At 45.9% G+C, this 21,946-nt stretch overlaps 1 protein-coding gene across 1 annotated transcript in view; it reads right to left on the bottom strand.

Annotated features, from left to right (window-relative positions):
• Positions 1-9,510: 9,510 nt before the first annotated feature.
• The window catches only part of LOC130119202 (mucin-4-like), a 27,285-nt gene continuing 14,849 nt past the window's right edge, over positions 9,511-21,946 (bottom strand). Inside the window, 4 exon segments of the mRNA XM_056287632.1 lie at positions 9,511-10,152; positions 16,301-18,303; positions 18,922-19,844; positions 20,123-20,247. Coding sequence (XP_056143607.1) covers positions 9,523-10,152; positions 16,301-18,303; positions 18,922-19,844; positions 20,123-20,247 — 3,681 coding nt within the window. The 3' untranslated portion in view covers positions 9,511-9,522.

A 21,946-nucleotide genomic window follows, 5' to 3' on the forward strand; every position in this document is an offset into this window, starting at 1 on the left:
AACCTCACCTCGGACGACCTATAGGGTTTCGGTTGCGCGTGTTTGTTTAAAGCATGGGGCGCTACTCCACATGCAGTTCTGTGGTTCTCCACTAATTGGAGATTTTGTGCCTTTCCATTCTCAAGATGCATTGCATCATCTGCAAAGCCACGATGTCCCCCGGTCCATAACATCAGCCTATCGATGAATGCACCGAGGACTACTGCTACCCATAGGAATAGCAGGATTTAATTTCTTTCTATTTTATATATTTTCTTGTTGATTTCCCCCCCCCTCCCTTTGTCTCCCCAATTGTCCCTGGCCAATTACCCCACTCTTTTCAAGCCGTCCCGGTCACTGCTCCACCCCCCTCTGCCGATCCAGGGAGGGCTGCAGACTACCACATGCCTCCTCCCATACATGTGGAGTCGCCAGCCACTTCTTTTCACCTGACAGTGAGGAGTTTCACCAGGGGGATGTAGCATGTGGGAAGCTCATGCTAGTCCCGCCAGTTCCTTCCTGAACAGGCGCCCCAACCAACCAGAGGAGGCGCTACTGCAGCGACCATGACACATACCCACATCCGGCTTCCCTCCCGCAGACACGGCCGATTGTGTCTGTAGAGACGCCCGACCAAGCCGGGGGTAACACGGGGATTCGAACCGAAGATCTCTGTGTTGGTAGGCAAGGGAATAGCCCGCTACGCCACCCGGATGCCAATAGCAGGATTTATTGAGCTTTACCGTTTTCTGCTCTGTTGTCTCCTGACAACATTAACAGGATTACCACGAGGAGGGTGTGGCGCTTCACCACGCATGGACGTCATTCATCATGGAGAGGTGATATTTTGCGCTTCACGTGATGCTGGGGTGTATGGAGACCAGTCTAGGACGCCACGAAAGGCCCTCTGGGAAAGGTACTACTCCTATACTTAACCCCTTAACCCCAAATCACCAATCAAGACCACAGGATATCCATGCTCTAAGTACATAAAATGTTCACTTGACAAAGATCAAGTCAAGTCCCGCTTGTGTGTACAGCCCTAAATCCCAGTTACAGACTCGGGGAGCTTTACGTTCGCACCACTTTCACGTTACGTCGACTAAAAGTAGGTAGATGGAGTAAACGAGGATGTTTGTTAAGATCACATTATTCAGCGCCATTCAAAGCTTCGTGTTCATCGCAAAAGCTTCCGCAAAATCCCACGAGGAAAGACGTGACTCTGTTTATGAAGCACGGATCATGAATCACCGTGCTATAGAGATGGAACTGACAGATTTATTAAGCTGTTTTTCTGCCAGCGGGCCCCCCCCCCCCGCCATAAAGAGAGAAATTAAAAAAGAAATGATGAATGGAGTGAGGAAGATCTTTTCCATTAAGGCTAAATTCTGGGAAAGGACAAGAACTGATGGGTAAATGTTGTAAACACACTCACCTGCACACAAGCATAAATGAGGTATTGCAAACACACACACACACACACAGACACACACACACACACACACACACAGACACACACACACACACACACACACCATGACTCAGCCCTCAGAAGACAGCCCCATGGGTACCAAACTGACATCTACTACTACTACTACTTCTTTTGGCTGCTCCCATTAGGGGGCGCCACAGCGGATCATCCGTCTCCATCTCTTCCTGTCCTCTGCATCTTCCTCTGTCACACCAGCCACCTGCATGTCCTCCCTCACCACATCCATAAACCTCCTCTTTGGCCTCCCTCTTCTCCTCTTCCCTGGCAGCTCCATATTCAGCATCCTTCTCCCAGTATACCCAGCATCTCTCCTCCACACATGTCCAAACCATCTCAATCTTGCCTCTCTTGCTTTGTCTCTAAACCGTCCAACCTGAGCTGTCCCTCTAATATACTCGTTCTTAATCCTGCCCTTCTTCATCACTCCCAATATAAATCTTATCATCTTCATCTCTGCCACCTCCAGCTCCACCTCCTGTCTCTTCATCAGTGCCACTGTCTCCAAACCATATAACATAGCTGGTCTCACAACCATCTTGTAAACCTTCCCTTTAACTCTTGCTGGTACTCTTCTGTCGCAAATCACTCCTGACACTCTCCTCCACCCACTCCACCCTGCCTGCACTCTCTGATCCCCGTTACTTTGGACAGTTGACCCAAAGTATTTATACTCAAAATACATGTACCAAACTGACATATACACACAAAAAGAGAGAGAGCGGGGGAGAGGCAGCGCAAGACAGAGACAGAAAAGAGTCAGGGGCTTGGCAAATATCCATCCATTATCCAAACTGCTTATCCTGCTCTCAGGGTCGCAGGGAATCTGGAGCCTATCCCAGCAGTCATTGGGCGGCAGGCGGGGAGACACCCTGGACAGGCTGCCAGACCATCACAGGGCCCACACACATTCACACCTAGGGCTTGGCAAATATATGGACAGAAATAGTGAGAAGAAGAATGCTAATAATGTGAATAGTGAGAAGAATTTTCACTGGGAGTGATGAAGAAGGACAGGATTAGGAACAAGTATATTAGAGGGACAGCTCAGGTTGGACGGTTTGGAGGCAAAGCAAGAGAGGCAAGATTGAGATGCTTTGGACATGTGTGGAGGAGAGATGCTGGGTATATTGGGAGAAGGATGCTGAATATGGAGCTGCCAGGGAAGAGGAGAAGAGGAAGGCCAAAGAGGAGGTTTATGGATGTGGTGAGGGAGGACATGCAGGTGGCTGGTGTGACAGAGGAAGACGCAGAGGACAGGAAGAGATGGAAATGGATGATCCGCTGTGGCGCCCCCTAACGGGAGCAGCCGAAAGTAGTAGTAGTAGTAGTAGTAGTAGTAGTCGTAGTAGTAGTAGTGAGAAGAAGAGACAAAAGGATAGAGAGAAAAATTGGGAGAACCTAAGCCCTCAGTCACCGGCATTGTTGAAAAAGGAAATATCATGGTGAACTTGATTGGTATCGATGGATTCGTTGCTATTAGCAAATATGTTTCTGGGTACAAAGCAAATATGCCTCAATGCTTTTGTTCAAATTTGGTGAACTTTGACATGCAAATTCGCACCATTGGCCAAAAATAGATCTGCTCTGCTGGCGTTGATCTCTGGCAGGGCGGTAGCTCAGGAGGGTAAATGGAGGAAGCTAACTTTTTAGCAGTGCATTACCACACAGCGTTATCTGATGTGCTCTGCCAAAATATAATTTGCTCCACAAAAAATATGCGGCATGGTTTGCAGCCAGTCGTAAAGCAGGAGTAGATGGTGTAAGTATGTTTCATCGATTAATCTGAGGTTGGTGTTTGTGGTCGACCAAGTTTGCGGTCCCACCTACTTTGCATGGGAACGAGAAGGCATTTCGCTCTACCGGTTGTGTGACTACAGCCTAAGCCTTCAGGTGTCGCAAGATGGACATTGCAGACACAGGAAGAGGGAGAAGGAATGTACGTGTGTGTGTCGGTGTGCTTATGTGTGTGTGTGTGTGTGTGTGTGTGTGGGGGGGGGTAATCAACCAATTCCGACACATGACATGACTCATTTCTTAATCAGAGTGTTTGGCCCTAACTAGGTCCTCTGGGTAGAGAACTGTTTTGTCTGGTGTTGGGGACAGGAAATAAGCATCTGTAGACATTTCCCTGTGTGCAGGTGATTATATTAAGAGTCACTTTCTCCTTATCTTTGTTTCCTTCTCCCATTGTCTTCTTTTTGCAGAGCTGGCACATAGGAGGAGCTCTGTGTAATATCTGTAGTACACCCAACACTTTAAGTCAAAAATGTTTAAAACAGCCACACGGTGGCTCAGTGGTTAACGCAGTCGCCTCACAGCAAGTAGGTCCTGGGTTCGAACCCCGGGGTAGTCCAACCTTGGGGGTCATCCCATATCATCCTCTGTGTGGAGTTTGCATGTTCTCCCCGTGTCTGCGTGGGTTTCCTCCGGGGGCTCCGGTTTCCTCCCACAGTCCAAAGACATGTAGGTCAGGTGAATCAGCCGTACTGAATTGTTCATAGGTGTGTGTGTTTGTGTGGGGGGGGCGGGCCTGGCGGCCTGTCCAGGGTGTCTCCCTGTCTGCCGCCCAATGCCTGTCGGGATAAGCTCCAGCGACCCTGAGAGCAGGATAAGCGGTTTGGAGAATGGAATGGGTGGATGGTGGATGGACGTTTAAAACAGGACCAGACAGAGAATCCTGCGCACATTTAAAGTGACTGCAGGTTAAAGGGAAACAATCAGTCAGAATCAGCTTTATTGGCCAAGTGTGCCTAAGCACAGGAGGAATTTGACTCCGGTACACAGCAGCTTCTAGCACTTGCAGACATCACTCACACACACACACACACAAAAAATGACAGCAAAATTTTGCGGCAAAGTGTTTCCCAGCGATGTCACCGGTGGACAATCTGTACAGCCCGTGCTTCCTGGTTTGCTGCTGCCTTCGGAGGGCTATATCGAAATAGGCTGCATCGGCAATTTACCAACTTTTCTGCACAATTTTGGCATTTCAGAGTACCACGGAACACTACTCAGTATTATGGCTGCTAAAAAAAGTGTTACCCCTCGAATATATACTTAATGTTTAAAATTGTAATTGTTTCCCTTTAACCATTATTTTAATCATAGGGCAGGAAGTAAGTGTCAGTAGGGGAAAAACTTTGGCAGGAGTCACACGCCTGAGAGCACAAGTTAATAGTAGATGTTATTATCAAGCGATTTACAACCAGCTCCACCTTACCCTGGGGGGGAGCTGTGCCTGGGCTCACGGGGCAAAGGGAGGGGATGAGGCTTTGAGATGTGAGTTACATGTCTCACGAGTCAAGTGAGATGCACGGACTTGTAAAGCAGCTCATCGTCCCAGGCTACGGTGCCAGCAGCAGTCATTTGTCTGTGTCAGACGTGATGATTTGTTAAGCGATCCCGTGCATCCTGATCAGTGCTGAGGAAAACCCAGCTGAGGTCTCCTGACAGGGAGATGAAGTGGTGAACCAGGGGCTGAATTTAGAAACGTAAATCATCTGGTAACGGGATCGGTGGACTCCCATCAAAATAGTTTTTAATGTGTGGTGTTTTTTTCATGTGCAGGTTTTATGTGACCTCTGCAAGTTTACTTGCACACTCATTATACAATCACAAACTGATAACATTTCTCTGGCTGTGGAGAAAGCTGTGTAAATAATTTTATTGGCTTATCTTTATTGGGGTAAGATTAAAATCAGAGTTAGCGTAGCACAATTAAGACATTTTCTTTGGGTCAATCTTTTGATTTATTGGTGATTGTGGATGTCGCAGTCCTGTTTCTTTTGGCAATGAACTAGATATGGCGTGTACAATACAAAGACCTGCAACTGCAGACCTTCGAACGAGTCAGTTCAGTTCATTTCAACTTTTATTCCAGACCCATCTTAGTAGAGGTCCGCATCAAAAAGAAAGGAAAATAAACAGTACAGGACAAGGGCATATACATAGAACATAAAAATATTACAGGGGCAAAAACATTTGTCCATCTAATAGTTTATGTACAAAGAGACTCTTGGCCAATGACTCCACATGTCTGATGAGAAACAGTATAACTCTTTACAGCGTTGGTTAAAACCACAATAACATTATTCTCTGACTTGTTTAGATGGCACATAGATTTAACAGTCCTTGACAAGTAGGTAAACCAGTATTAACAAACATCTGGCTAGCATTGTGAAATCTCGGTGCATGAAGCAATAACCGCATAGCATAATTATATGCAAATTTAAGTCACTGCTTGCTACCTTTTCCTCCATAAGGGAGCTGTATACAGAGGCATATTAAAAGCTCTGAACAGTGAGGCTTTGACATCGATAGTGCAAATATGAAACTTACGTATCAACACCTTAGGCTGGCCATACAATTTGCAATATCGTTTGTGGATGTCTCTGTCATCAGTTTGATCTTCTGTATTATAGTGACCACGGTATTTAATCTCATTACACACCTTAAGAGCGTTAATACTCAGATAAAAATCAGGAAAAACTAATTTTCTATCCTCTTTACATCTCACAATCATAATATGGCCCTTTTTTTGCACTGTATTGGATGTCACATTCGGCGCCATACCAGGAACATATCGTCAATAACTGTTGTAACCCAGCGCTAAATGGAGAGAAAACAACCAAGTCATCTGCATACATAAGATGGTTAACAACGGTATTTCCAATAACACAGCCAGTTTTATACCATTCCGCTGCTTCGACAATTCATCCATGTACACACTGAACAGAAAGGGAGATAAAGTCCCACCCTGTCTGACCCCATTGTTAACATAAAAAAGAGCAGATACAGCTTTGCCCAATTTGCATAGTCCGATGAGCATACCAGAAAACTAAAATTCTAAGTATAACCTTGGATACACCTCTTTAGCACATTTTACTAAATAATTTCTCATGATTCTATCAAATGCCTTAGCGGCATCTATAAAACATAACCATAGTAGAGTTTTGGCTTTTGTATTTAACTACTATTCCATTTAGGGCAAAAATACACATCCTTTGCCATGTTAACGCTTAAAACCAAACTGATTGCTATTACTACTTATTGGTAAGAATGTACACTTCTAGCCTGTTCAGCAAAATTCTCTCCAACACGTTAGAAAGAACGCTTGCTTGAACAGTAGGTCTATAATTAACCTTGCTATTTATTTTACCAGCTTCATCTTTGATAACCGGCACAAGTAACACTGATAGCATGGAAACTGGTAACAGCATGAATGAAAAATCCAGTGAGACATACGGCAAGAAAGGAACAAGCTTTTGACTGGCATGTTTTAAGCATTCAGCAGTGATAATATCCATACCACATTCCTTATTGTTATCTAACTTCATGATAGCATGGTGTACTTGCTCCGGCCTGACTGCCATGTTCTCAGTGGAGTCAACATTACAAACCACAAATATATCACATTTAACACAGTTGAATAGATCATAACAGCGCTGTTGCTACAATTCAGCAATATTATCTGAGCCACATACTCCATCAAAATTAGACAGTAATGAAGTTGTACAGTTGTTTATAACTACGACCTCTTTCCAGAACTCATAGTGGCTATTGTTTTGCAGCTTCCTAGCAAGTGAATCAGCCCCCATTGTCTCCTCATTACTTTTAATGAAGCAGAGAACATTTTTCAATCTAGCATTAGCAAATTTTTTTGTGTGTTTTGTGTGTTGAGTTTTGTGTGAATACTGTGATTTTTATGAATGTCTGGAGAAAAACTGAAACCTCTTTTCACAGTTCAGAGTCGGTCTGTTCTGAGATGTGTTGAATGACTTGAATGAAGCAAGAAAAGATTTATTGTAGAGAACTCTGTTTAAAACAGTGATGCAATGATCTAACTTTTTCCTCTACTAATACTGGTTCTGAGACCTGAGTACAAGTATCGGCCAATGCAAAATACCAATCTGATCGGCTGAACAGTGCAGACTTAGACCATTAGTTTTGGGTCAGTGGACAAAGTAATTGAGATAGAATTAGTTTTTCCCACCATGAAAGAAATACTGGCTTTTGTGTGCTAAAAAAGCAGCAAATCAGGTCATTTTGGCTTTTATTGATGACATCTTATTCATGGCTTTTGGTACCGGATTTTAGTCCCAGGTAAAATATCTGATACTGATACTCTATTTTAGCCTGATATCAGCCCGTTTTCGGATACCATCACCGGTAATCGCTGCATTCCTAGTTGAAATCAGCCCAAGTAATATCTGAGATGCAGAAATTCACTTAAGCTCTGGAAAGAGAAAAACTGAATGGGATGAGGAAAAAAGATGAAATATTTTCAGGGCGTCGTTCTGATCTCTGCTGTTCAGAAGAAAGAACGGGGAAATTCAGGAGATCACATTTTTGATTTTCCTCTACACATTTATAAAGCTATACATAGAGGAAGAAAAAAATGGGACATCAAAGTGTACAACTTCAACCAGTGTAAGCCAAATTCATGCATTTATTCTATTAAGCATTTCATTTTTTTATTTTTTGTTGTATAGTAATACAGTCACTATTTAAACTCGGACTTTTTCTAAGACGGAATAAAGGTGCTATGTCTAATTTTTCCCTGAGTACTTCCCACTATAGTTCATTGATATAAACAACAACTACAAACAACAATAGACAAGACAAGAAAATTCAAATTGACCAATTTGTTCTTTACAGAACTTTTGCAGATGTGTGCTAACAACATTTTTTTAAGAAAATTACTTCCCAAAATGGCAAAGAACAGTGATATTAAAAATTCATTTTGTTTCAATCAGTACCACAGAGCAACCCAACGTAATATTTGCTTGTCAATTTTTGTTTCAGGGAAGCCAAAATCGACTACTACCACTACTTTCGGCTGCTCCCGTTAGGGGTCACCAGAGCGGATCATCCGTTTCCATCTCTTCCTGTCCTCTGCGTCCTCCTCTGTCACACCAGCCACCTGCATGTCCTCCCTCACCACATCTATAAACCTCCTCTGGCCCTCCTCTTTTCCTCTTCCCTGGCAGCTCCATATTCAGCATCCTTCTCCCAATATACCCAGCATCTCTCCTCCACACATGTCCAAACCATCTCAATCTCGCCTCTCTTGCTTTGTCTCCAAACCGTCCAACCTGAGCTGTCCCTTTAATATACTCGTCCCTAACCCTTTCCTTCTTCATCACTCCCAATGAAAATCTTAGCATCTTCAATTCTGCCACTTCCAGTGCCGCCTCCTGTCTTTTCGTCAGTGCCACTGTCTCCAAACCATATAAGATAGCTGGTCAGGTCAGGGAAGTCAAAATAATACACAGTAATAGCCCCTTTATAGATCTGTGGACACTGAAAATGTTAGCTGTGCCTACAAATACCCAAGAGTTGGGTTTTTTTGTGTGTGGTGTGCCTTATAAAAAAAACCCCATGAAGAAATAGTATCTAACCTATGGCTGCTTTCACTAGGACTGACAATTGCTGGGTCACAACCAAAGTGTACTGTCCTCAGTTTAGTACTTGTGACATGGAAGTGTGAATTCACACAATACAGTCAAAAATTCTTGACAACAAGAAATAGTGGACGCACACCCTTCGGCATTTGGAATATGTCTTTGCAGAGGTAATGAGATTCATGGGAAAAATGTAAGGTTTAACTCCTGGTGTTCAGGCCTCTGGTGACATCAGAGGGAGGTCATGATATGTTTAGGTCTTCTAAATGCTTTTATTTCAGCGAGCAGCCAGTCGTCCATGTGTCCAGCTTGTTTGTTTCTTCTTCTGGATAGTGTGTACAAGCCCTCAGCCCTTTCACATTCATGAAATATAGATGATGCTCTCTTAAGACATGTTTGTAGTTTTGTTGAACATAACAAACTGAAATGTAACATCACTTGTTATCCATCGGGACAAAAAGTGAGGTATCAACACAAGTGGGTCAGGGAGAATCGAGTGGCTCCAGAAAGTCTGAAGTGAAAGAACTTAACTTTGTCTCCCCATTTGGTTTTCTATGAAACCAACTTGAAGTGCATGTTTGTCGCCTCGGACCAGACATGACGGGACCAGGCATTGCTCAATGTTCAGGTGGGCAGTGAGACAGCAGGCTAGCCTGTGCTCTTGTGTCCCTGTGGGGGCGAGGTGGTGCTGCTCCTCTTGCTTTGCAGGGAGGGTTTGCTCACCTTTTCCTTCAGGCCCTTGATGTTGTATAGCCTACCAAAGGACAAGCTTAATGAAGTCTTGCCGTGCTCATGCCCCACAGCACCAGTGATGGTCCTGGATCCCAGTGCTGAACCCTGCCTTGCTGCCTGGTTTTGGGAGGAGTAAAGTTGGGTCTGAAGTTGAAGTGGGTTCTGTATGTTTGGCTGCGTATAGAGAAAGGAGGCCTGTGTGTAAGGAGGCTGGCTCCGTGACCTCCCAGCTCTCGCCCTCCCCTGCTCTGTTGGGGGTTGCCTGTAGGGGGAGCTATGTCGTCCAGGGGAGCTGCCACCCTGACTTCTTTTTGGCCCAGCAGCAGCCACACCCGCTGCACCATATGCAGGGATGAGCCTGGATAATGTTCTATTATTCTCCAGAGCCTGGAGGCTGCTGTGGATTAGCTTGCTCCCCACTTGGTTGATTCCTCCTGGAGGTTGAGGAGCTGGATATGGACGAGAAGGTCTACTGGGTGGGGCCTGGAGGGCTGCACAACCAACCTGCTGCTGCCATGACGGAGATCTAGGGGGAGCTTGCACAGCCTACAAGAGAGTGGGGTTAAGACAGTGGTGAGTATGGCTGAACTATAATATGTATTCCAATATCAAAATAATAAAAAGGAGTTACATAATCTATCCAGATATATACAGGTTTTGACTTTCAAAACCCCATTTGCAAAGCATTTACCACTCTTGCAATGATTAGGGTGATTTCAGTGGCGGAAATAAATCATTACATCAGACAAAATGGTATTCATTTGATGCCATAGAATGTTTTTCTTTGAGAGCAGTCATCAATTTTGTTTCTATCAAGCAATAAAAGTTTTAGCCCTAACATGGCTGATGGACCAGATTTGCATTACACTGCATCTTTCCGACATGATATACTGTTTTGTTCAGCACTTGTGGAGGAGAAATAAATAAGGTCACATCAAGAAAGGAAAAGAGAAGAGAGCGAATGGGACATTAAAATTTAATTAATGAATGAATGCCAGGGATAAAAAAAAACATTTGACAGAGGTTTATCGCTGCTTTCCCCAGACTACTCCATTCATGTGCGAGCGACTGATTCATTATAGAGCTTGGCAGTGTATATTTGCAAATGCAGCCCATAATGTGATTTAAACGCAGAGCTGCTAATGGAAAAGACGGAGGAATTTAGGTGTGACTGTGACAAGGGGTAATCTGTTTTTATTTGTGCTTTCCTTAATATTACATGACTGAAACGAGCAAAAACACACCACAAAACACTTCCCTGGCTTTGGCACACTCTTCGTGGATAGGAAACACAAGGATTAAGGGGTATTTCAGTGAACAAAAGCTATTTCAATAAATGTGGAAGTCAATCCTTTACTTCTTAAATATTCTACGACTATGAATACATGGTTAGTTAAAAGTATGTCACTTTGATTCACACAGTCTCCTTGATCAATAATGAATGACTAGCATGCACTTCAACTTAGAGATGCTCTGCTGGGTGTGCTTGACAGAGTCTTTTGGAGAAACTGGAAAAAGAAGGGAAACAAAAGTCTCTCTCTGTCTTTCTCTCTCACACACATAGGCACATTCCCTCACGCACACTAGACGACTTGCAACAATAACCTCACGTACGCTATTACTGTGGACTGTATACACCAACCATATGTATCTGTGTGTGTGTGTGTGTGTGTGTGTGTGTGTGTGTGTGTGTGTGTGTGTGTCTCTCTATATATATATATACAAAACAAATCTCCCTCTCACCCTTTTTCAGGTGGTGTGTGTCTTCCTCAAGCTCGTGTCCTCTACCAGAGACTTGGGAGTTTTAGGGTTCTGCGCAGTATCTCAGCTGTTCCTAGGACTGCACTCTTCTGGACAGAGACCTCAGATGTTGTTCCTCGAATCTGCTGGAGTCAATCCCCTAGTTTGCGAGTCAAGGCCGTAGTGCTCCTATTAACATTGGGACTACTGTGGATTTCACCTTCCACATCCTATCTCGTTCTTCCCTCAGCCCTTGGTATTTCTCTAGCGACTCATTCTCATTGTTCCTGATGTTGCCGTCGCTTGGGATTGCTACATTGATCACTGTTGCTGTCTTCTGTTCCTTGTCAACCACCATGATGTCTGGTTGGTTAGCCAGCACCTACTTGTCAGTCTGGAACTTGAAATCCCACAGGATCTTAGCTTTGCCATTCTCAACCACCTTTGGCGGTGTCTCCCATTTGGGCTTGGGGACTTCCAGTCTGTATTCAGTATAGCTATTCCTGTACACTATCCCAGTCACTTAGTTATGCCTTTCAGTGTACACTTTCCCAGCTAGCATCTTACACTCTGCTGATAAGTGCTGGACTGTCTCAGGGGCATCTTTGCGCAGTCTGCATCTTGGGTCTTGTCTGGTGTGGTAGACCCCTGCCTCAACCGATCTGGTCCTGAGTGCCTGTTCTTGTGCTGCTATGATCAGAGCCTCTATGCTGTCCTTCAATCCAGCCTTTTCTAGCCACTGGTAGGATTTCTCGATATCAGCTATGTCTTCTATCCATCGATGGTACATCCCATGGAGGGGCTTGATACCTCCATGATACCTCCTCTTCTTTTTCCTCTGCACTCTCTGTCATCTGCTGCCTGAGGTACTCACACAGCAGTTCATCCTGGGGACCCCTATTTCTGATGTACTCATGGATGTGTTTTGTTTCATCTTGGATAGTGGCTCTGACACTCACCAACCCTCATGCCCCATCTTTTTGCTTATCATGCAGTCTCAGGCTGCTGGACTTCGGGTGGAACCCTCCGTGCATTGTGAGGAGTTCCGTGTCCTGATATCTGTGGCATTTATGTCCTCCTTTGGCCAGTTTATCATTCCAGTTGGGTATCTGATGACTGGTAGGGCATATGTGTTGATGGCTTGGATCTTATTCATCCCACTGAGCTGGGTCCTCAGGACCTTCCTCACTCTCTGGATGTATTTGGCTATAGCTGACTTCCTTGCTGCCACCTCATGGTTTCCATTTGCCTGTGGAATACCCAGGTACTTGTAAGTGTCTTGTATGTCTGTTATCCTGCCATCAACCCCTTCAGTGCTCACAACTTTCCATCTTTTTGCCATCATTCAACTTTACTTGTCCAGTCCAAATGACATTCCGATGTCATCGCTGTAGATCCTGGTGAGGCGGATCATCGAGTCAGTGTCTCACTCATTCCTGGCATACAGCTTGATGTCATCCATGTACAGGAGGTGGCTGATGGTAACCCCACTTCTGAACCTGTATCCATATCCACTCTTTGTGATGATCTGACTGAGGGGGTTCAGGCCTATGCAGAACAGCAGTGGGGATAGTGTATCACCTTGGTATATGCCACATTTGATGGTTACCTGTGTGAGTGTCTTGTAAGTTGGCCTCTAGTGTTGTTTTCCACTGCCACACTGAGTTCTTGATGAAGACTATTAGTGTCCTGTTGGCTTTGTATAGTGCCAAGCACTCCAGTAATCAGGTGTGGGGCATTGAACCATAGACTTTCTTGTGGTCAATGAAGGCTGTGCTCAGGTTGGTCTGTCTGGCCTTAGAGTCTTGGGTGACTGCTCTATCAACCAGTAGCTGATGCTTTGACCCTTTGGTGGTGTTCCCAATTCCTTTCTGAGTTTTGCTCATGTATTGACTCATATGCCCATTCAGCTTGGCTGCTATAATTCCTGACAGGATCTTCCATGTTGTGGAGAGGCAGATTATCAGCCGGTAGTTTGAAGGTGTTGTACCCTTGTGGGGATCCTTCATGATCAGTATTGTTCTCCTCTGTCCTAGCTAGTCGGGGTGAGACCCTGATGTTAGCAGCTGGTTCATCTGTGTCACCAAGCATTCATGGAGTGCCGTTAGCTTCTTCAGCCAGTAGGCATGAATCATATCAGAGCCTGGTGCAGTGCAGCCCTTCATGTTTGAGACTCATCGTTGGATGTTGGTCACTGTGATGATAACTGGTTCTTGTTCTGGGATATTGCTGTGGTCTGCTCTTAGACCTACCAGCCAATGGGCATTGGTGTTGTGTGATGCCTCCTTTTCCCATATATCCTTCCAGTATCACTCAGTCTCTACTCTGGGTGGATCTGATGTTTTTCCGTTGTAGGGAAAAGCTCTGCAGCTGGGAGTACACTTTGGATGTTTTTTTTGTTTGTTTGGGGTTTTTTTTGTTTTTTGTTTTTCGAGGAACAGGTCATTTACTCTTTTGGCTTCTACTTCTCTAGTGTATCTTTTCAGCCTGGCGGCCAGAGCTGTAAGCCTTTGTTTGGCAGTTTCCAGGGCCTCACTTACTGTACTTTTTCAACCAGGGCCTTTCTTTAATCATGCCTTTCTGCACCTCCATTAACTGGCTAACATCTCTGCATGCTGCTTTGATCTTGGCACTGTTGGGGACCTGTGTTCTTAATCCTGTACCCAAGCATCTCCAGCATTACGGTTGCAGGGGCATATACAAACTTATTGGTGTCTGTTATGGTGGCAGTTGAGATGTTGCATAAGGCTGTGTTCACATCCGCAAGCAGGCTTTATGATGGTACTTGGTCACTGAGTCATGGAAGCCGTGCCCAGGGGTTGGCCATGATTCTCATTTGAACCTCAGTAGCTTTAGCTGTCATGGCTGGTAGGATTGTTGCAGCTGGCTGGGGTCTGTCCTCATGTATCTCCTGCCTACTGGTCAGCCATTCAGGGTGCTGGACCGTATAGTCATCCTGTTGGAGCCACTCCATCTCAAGTCATGACAGTAGCTTCCTTTTATTAATGTTTGAGCGTTGAGCCAGTAGCTGCTTCTGAGTTGGTGTGAGCGTAGGTCTCCTACATGGTTCACAGTCTCCCACATTTGCTTGATATACCCCCTCTTCAGTGGTCTGCTTTTATAGTAGCATTCCATCAGTTCCAGGTTCTCAGCCCTTGTCCATGAATGTCTTGCTCCAGTAGCCCATTTCTCATCAGGTTGCCGTGGTTCCCCAACACCTGACGCGGACCTTGTTAACCCAGGCGACGTCCAAGCCAGTAAGACTCTATTCATGTTACTTTCAGTCATATCTGAGGTAGCTGGCTTGTATAGCATTAGGAAGTCTAAGCCATGGGCTCTTACTGGAAACTTGTCCCAACCGGGGTTTGGACTCCTGATCTCCAGCATTGAAAGCTGACATTCTTACCTACTGAGCTATCCAGCTACTGTATGTGTATATGTGTGTGTGTGTGTGTGTGTGTGTGTGTGTGTGTGTGTGTGTGTGTGTGTGTGTGTGTGTATATAGAGAGAGAGAGCAAGAGAGAGCGAGAGAGAGAGCTATTGATTGATTGATTAAAAAATAATGACAAAAATTGCTGTGATTAATCGTGATTAGTCGCTTTTTTCTTCTTAGGACTAAAGCTCAATAATGGATATTTAAATGTAAAATCACGGAATTAATGTAGAATCAACACAGAGGAAGTATGTATATTTAAATTCAGATACTATTGTTTAATAGCATCTTTTTAACTTTGAACACAGATTCTGTCCTGTGAACTACAGATGTCCAATAAAATCACCAAGGCCATCAAAATTGACGTTCAGCTTGAAAGACATATTTCTTACATGCACTAACGGAAATAATAACAAAACCCCAGCCTATATGTTAAAGTCGAATTTCATAACCATCAAGGCCATTCAAATTAGATATCAGCCTAGAAGGCAATAATTTCTTGTATACACTAATATAAATTATCATTACTATAAAAAAAAAGTATAGTAAATTCACGATGTTCATGACATGTTCATCACAAAATCCAATATGCGTCCCAATGGCACAGCATAGTAGAATATCTGATATTCTCCATGAGGGGATGAGGGCTGGGAACAAATAAAGCCTACTGCTGTGAGAAAGCAGAGATGAAGGTTATGCACTGTTAACAGTCCAGCGAGGAGCAGAGTAGGGGAAAAAGACAGGTCTCTATGCACCGACAAGCAGGAGGGAGAGCGCACAATGGCAGCATTATTCACAGCACCAAAAATAACGCCTGCAACCGGCCAAGGCACAATGTCGTGACAACGTTATCCACTAACATTATCCATAACCAAATGACAACATTTGCTTAAAAACGTTGCTGCGACATCACAAGAATATAATTTTATTGCTCACTTTTAAGGCCTTAAACGGTCTTGCTCCTACATACATTTCTGATTTATTGACCTGGTATATTCCCTCTCGACCACTAAGCTTCGCAGATGGAGCCCTGCTGGTTATTCCCAGGTCTTGGTTTGTTCCACAGGCTGATGGGGCTTTTGCTGTTAGCGCCCCCACACTATGGAACTCTCTTCCTGTTGAACTAAGACTAACCTGCCTGAAAACTGGGTTGAGCCAAAGCTCAACTCAAATTTGGGAATCTCAAGCCGGCGTCCAAATTGTTAGTACATTCTACATGTTTAAAATATGTAGTGTTTTCTGCATACTACCGGGGCATACTTTGGGACATAAACAGACAGAGTTTTAGCAGATGAAATATTTTGAATAGACTTGTTTTGAATCAATCCATTGGTATTATCATTTTGTCTTGGTCTTCATAAATTCCTCCAGTGCATGGTGCCATTGCTCAATAAACCAAGAGAGAAAGAAGCCCACAAATTAAAACCCAAAAGTGCTATATAAATAAAGTTATTATTATTACTGGTTTAGATTGGTCCCGGCGATAGTTTGAAATTTTAGTTTGTGTGTACATGTTCATACCTTCTTGACTTCTGTCTTTGTGAATGCCAGAGGCCTGCCTTTTTTTTCTGCACCACTTGGTCCCCGTGCCTGTGTCTCTGCTACTCTTTCTCCCCTGGTAAAACATTCTTTTAGTGTCTCTCCTTTGGAGGGCAGATCTTTTGACTTCCTCTCCTTTGTAGGAAACTTGCCTGTTTTAAATTCATCTGCGCTCAAACGTTTGGGCTCTGATTCCTTGCTAGCCAATTCTCTCTTAGAAGACAACTCCCCTGGTGTCTCTTGTACGTCATCCATTACGCAGCGATATACTGGTCCCACAGGGGACATCTCTACTTTATGACAAGACTGTTCTCTTTCTACTCCCTCTGGGTCTTTTCTGTCCCATGCATCTGCAGGCACCGATAGAGTTGCCACAGGAAGGCGAGTGTTCCTTGGTGTTGGGATTGAGAAGGGGATGGTGGTGGCAAGTGGTGAGGCTGAATGCTTATTGGAATATCCTGTGTTCTCCTCGCACTCCTCCCTTCTGTTCCCCTGATTTCCATCATTCCTCGTCTTCTGTCTGGTTTGAGGTGTGGATGAGGTTAAGGATAAACCACAAGAGTCACTACTGTCTGAAGTACCACTCATGGAAGATGTGGCTCTAGTGGAGGCTTTCGCAGCCCCGCTGCTTGGTTGTGTAGCTGGAAAATTCTCTGTTGTCCTTTGGCCTCGGCTGGCCAGTCGCTCAATGGCAGACTCGGAGAACGGCGACTCGCTGCATTCGTAATACTCTTCTGAGGTGGTGGAGAGAGTGGAGTCGTCCCTTGGAGAGATACACCCATCACTCACGTCCGGTGTGGGCGTGCGGAAGTCTGGAGTGTAGGATCGCGGGTCTGGAGTGTTTGTCCGCAAGTCCGGGTCGGGCGTACGAAAGTCTGGAGTGTAGGATCGCGGGTCTGGAGTGTTTGTCCGCAAGTCCGGGTCGGGTGTACGAAAGACGGGTGTGTGCGACCGCGTATCTCTGTCAGGCGTCAGTGAGGGCACCTCCAGTGCAAGTGGGGCTGAGTCGGAAAAATGTAAGCACAGGTCTTTCTTGGGTGTGTGGGAGCTGCCATTGGCTTTGGGTTGTTGTGACTCTTCTGCTGTATTCAGAACACTCTGTGGTGTGCGCGCTGTTCTGTCATTTGTGCAGTGTGTCATGACGCCTTGCTGAGAGTGTGTAGGCAGGACATTTTCAGCCTCGGCTGGTCCGGACTCTTGTACGTCATCATCATCAACACCCTGTTTGTATATGTGGTTAGCCAAAATAGGGTCATGTTTGTGTGTGTGCACATCAGAAACAGAACTGTGTGTGTTGGTTTTGGAGGTTAAAGAGATTGCAGGCAAGGGGCCAGCAGTTGAGGGGTGAAATACACTTGCCATTGGGATATATTTTGACTGTGTCACATTCTCGCTGGTTTCATTTGGTGCTGTGGAGGACTCGTTCTGTTGTGGTAATTTGCTATCATTGCCAGGCTGTAGCTGTGGTGTGGTGGGGATGTTTTTTGGCGTCATGTTGTCCATCTGAGGCGCGTTGGTCAGGAAATTGTCTGATTGAGCTTGCATTTTTGTTTCAGGCAACACTTGTGCTCCTTTTCTGCTCCAGCAGTCACTCTCCCGTTCAGTTTCTGGTTCACAAGTTTCCTGTGTCTCAGTTTGAGTCCCGCTTTGTTTTGTGACCGAATGCTCATCTCTGGGTTTCCCCCAATTTGTGTCCTCGTCTAGTACCCCAGTTTTCATCCCACTCTTATTGTGTAGTTCTAGCACAGCCTCTGTCTCTTTTTCAAAACAGGGAACAGAATCTGGACCTGATTGTGTGTCACATACACCCATGATGCGCTCCATGACTAGTGCCGTGCTTGGGTGGCTCTGGGCCCTTCGCATCACAGTGACCTCTTCTGTGTCTGGGTCACCATCACCTGCTTTGATGACCAGCAGGATGGTACGAGGCTTGGTGATGGGGGGAGTGGAGATGGGAGAGGTTAGGACCGAGTTCACAGGAGTTTCTGGAGTCGTGGAGAAAGATGGGAGAAGAGGAAGAGAAGGAGGAGAGGTTGATGAAGAGCCAAGGGGGGTACGGGTGCATCCATCGAGAGGTACGGATGGAATCCTGTTTAAGGGAACTGTTGCACCATCAGAATCAGAAATGGCGCTGACGGAGAGAGGGGGAGCAGGAGAGACTAAGACGGAAGCAGTGTGGTTGTGAATGGAGGGAGTTGTGGTGTTTTTAAGGGGGCTTTCTAGTTGAGCACATCGAACCCGTGCATTTGAGTCTGTGTGTGCAACTATGTTCTCTGTCTGTTTGTGTGTTCCTGTGTTAACTTGATTTACTGTGTTTGCTGTATAAGCCCCTTGTGAAGACGCAGGCTGACAGGTTTGTTGTGGGTTTGAGGTTGGCACCTGTAGAGTGTTTTTCTCAATTTCATTTGTGTTAAAGTGAGGTGTGGCTTGTCCTGGGGGATCTTTTTTTGACATAGGGAGGGGCTCCACTGTAGGATTGTTTGTGTGTGCAGGGTGTGTAGCCTTCACAGGCATGTTAAGGGTGGATGCATTGTTGGAAAGAAATGTGTGTGCACCAACTTTAGGTGTGGTGTCGTGGCTTGTATTTTCGTTGGTTGGTGTACCTGAGGACAGGTAACGGCCGTTGTTGACAGCAGGTGTGTCGGGCTTCTCCGTGGTCATCATTTTGGGTTCAGATTTCAGAGTGTGTGATGGGGTTTCTGTAGTGACCAGTTTCAGATCAGCAGTCTGTGTTTTTGGCCCGGTTGCGTGTTCTCCCTGTTCACTTCTTTTAGGGTCTGTGCTTGAAGGTCTGGCATCAAGCTGTCCTGGCTTCATCTTGTCTGGCATGGTCTCTTCTGGTTTGGTGTCACCTGGTGTCGGTTCAACCTTACACCTTGCGCTCGACTCTTTTTTAGCGGCGATTTGCCGGGGTTGGGCTATAACTGGCAGCACCTTTTCAGGCATGCTGATTGGACTGCTAAACCGGATTGCCTGGCTGGTTTCAAACCTCTCTGAGCGCTGTAGGTGCACCTGCGTTGGTCGACTGGCATCTCGGACGTTGATGAACCCGATGACGTCGCTGGGGGGGTCTGGCTCAGGCCACGTGGGTAGGTACGGGATCAAATATGCCCTCTCCAGATTGAGTAGTCCTGGGTGGAGGGGAGGTGCTTCTTCCACTGTGGCCTCTTTATTCACCCTCCTCCTCCTCCTGTTGGATTGTGGAAGCGGTGGGTTCTGGGAGTTGGAGTCTTTGGGGCTGTTGTGGCCAGAAGAGGATGTAGGACTGGGGCTTTTGGTACCAATGGCCAGCAAGGCATATTTGGGGTTGTAGAGTTTCCTCGCAACAGCAGCGGAGGGAAGAGCCAGCGGGGCCGGCTGAGGGAGAGGCTCCGGCTCAGGCTCAGGCTCTGTGGCGATTCGTTGGAGGTTAACCGCACTCGACGTCGCATAAAGGTCACGGAACACCCGGTCGAAGGTCTCCACTGCCTGGCCCGTAACCACGGTGATGAGGTGTCTGTCAAGCCTTGATGACATCCAGGTGAAGCTGCAGGACACACACACACACACACACACACACACACACACAAACACAAACACACACACAACACAGAGTGAGCCGAAATACCAAAACTAGTTCTATGAAAGGTAAAGTATAAACACACAAAAAAATCACATATAACTGGACTAGCAGGCCTGGTAGATTTCACTGGGATTAGAGGAGCAGGGATCCCATGTTGGACATAAATATCTAATCATTCTCACACAAACACACGTGTGTGTGTGTGTGTGTGTGTGTGTGTGTGTGTGTATACACATACTGACCTGTATGATCCAGACACAGCCTTGTCACCATCCACAAAGATGAACCTGTGTCCCAGACGGCCTCGGACCCTGGTGCATGACCTCGTGTAAAACTCTGCTCCCCCCATACAGCGCACACGAAGGTTCTACATGACCCCACCACACACACACACACACACACACACACACACAGTAGAAATGTTATACCATGTCTAGTAGAACTGGAGTCTATGTAGGCAAACGTTAGCAGCTAGCGGTGCAGTTTGTCCTGTTTGCCACATCAGCAAGTTAATCTATAGATAATTAGTCAGCAGGAATATGAAGAAACTGGTGAAGTCATAAAAGTATTACCACACATAAATTCACTGATATTCTCAATCAGTGGAACTGTCAGAGTTGTCTAAAATTATCATGCTAATAAACTACTGTAGGACAGGTGTTTAAACAACCAGTTTGACTTACAAGAGCAACATGGAGTAATGGTCACATAGAATCCAGCTTTCCACAAGCTCCCCAATTGTATTCGGCCAATTATCCCACTCTTCCGAGATGTCCCGGTCGCTGCTCCGCCCCCTCTGTCTATCCGGGGAGGGATGCAGACTACCACATGCCTCCTCCGATACATGTGGAGTCAGTCACCAACCGCTTCTTTTCACCTGACAGTGAGGAGTTTCACCAGGGGGACGTAGCGTGTGGGAGGATCACGCTATTCCACCCCCCCTCCGAACAGGCGCCCCAACCGACCAGAGGAGGTGCTAGTGCAGCGACCAGGGTACATACCCACATCTGACTTCCCACCCGCAGACCAATTGTGTCTGTAGGGATGTCCGACCAAGCCGGAAGCAACATGGGGATGCGAACCAGCGATCCCCATGTTGGCAGGCAACGGAATAGACCGCCACACTACCTGGACGCCCCTTTTACATTACATTACAGTCATTTAGCCGACGCTTTTAACCAAAGCGACTTACAATAAGTGCATCATTTAATGTAGGAAATCAGGAGAACTACTAGTCATCAGAGGTCATAAGTGCATCTAAACAAGCATTTAAGAGCAAAACCAGTGCTAAAGTAAAAGTGCAAGAAAGAGGTTTTTTTTTAAATGAGTGAATACAATAAGTGCTAAGAACAAGTAACAGGGTAGTAGTTCTTGAAGAGGTGAGTTTTCAACCTGCGCCAAAAGATGGGCAGCGACTCCGCTGTCCTGACATCAGTGGGGAGTTCATTCCAGCACTGTGGGGCCAGGACAGAAAAGAGCCGTGACCGGGTCGATTGGCAGCAAGGGCCTCTGAGCGACCAGGCATCCCAAGGCAGCAGAGCGAAGTGGTCGGGCGGGGGTGTAGGGCTTGACCATGGCCTGGAGATAGGAAGGAGCTGTTCTATTCACTGCCCTGTAGGCTAGCACCAGAGTCTTAAACTGGATGCGAGCAGCTACTGGGATGGGAGCCAGTGTAGGGACATGAGAAGGGGAGTTGTGTGGGAGAACTTAGGGCGGTTGAACACCAAACGAGCTGCAGCTTTCTGAACAAGCTCCAGAGGTCTGATGGCCGACACCAGGGCACCAGCAAGAAGGGAGTTGCCGTAGTCCAGCCGGGAGATGACCAGAGCCTGGATGAGCACCTGTGCCATCTCGTCGGTGAGGAATGGGTGAATCCTCCTGATGTTAAAGAGGAGAAATCTGCAGGAGCGAGCAACCAATGCAATGTTTTCAGCAAACGACAGTTGGTCATCCAGGATCACACGCAGATTCCTCACAGTCCGAGTTGGCGTCACCAGGGTGTTGTCAATAGTGATGGCCAGGTGTCGGTGCGGGCAACCTTTCCCCGGGAGGAACATCAGCTCTGT

Source organism: Lampris incognitus, chromosome 10 (assembly GCF_029633865.1).
Source record: "Lampris incognitus isolate fLamInc1 chromosome 10, fLamInc1.hap2, whole genome shotgun sequence".
Taxonomy (NCBI): Eukaryota; Metazoa; Chordata; class Actinopteri; order Lampriformes; family Lampridae; genus Lampris; species Lampris incognitus.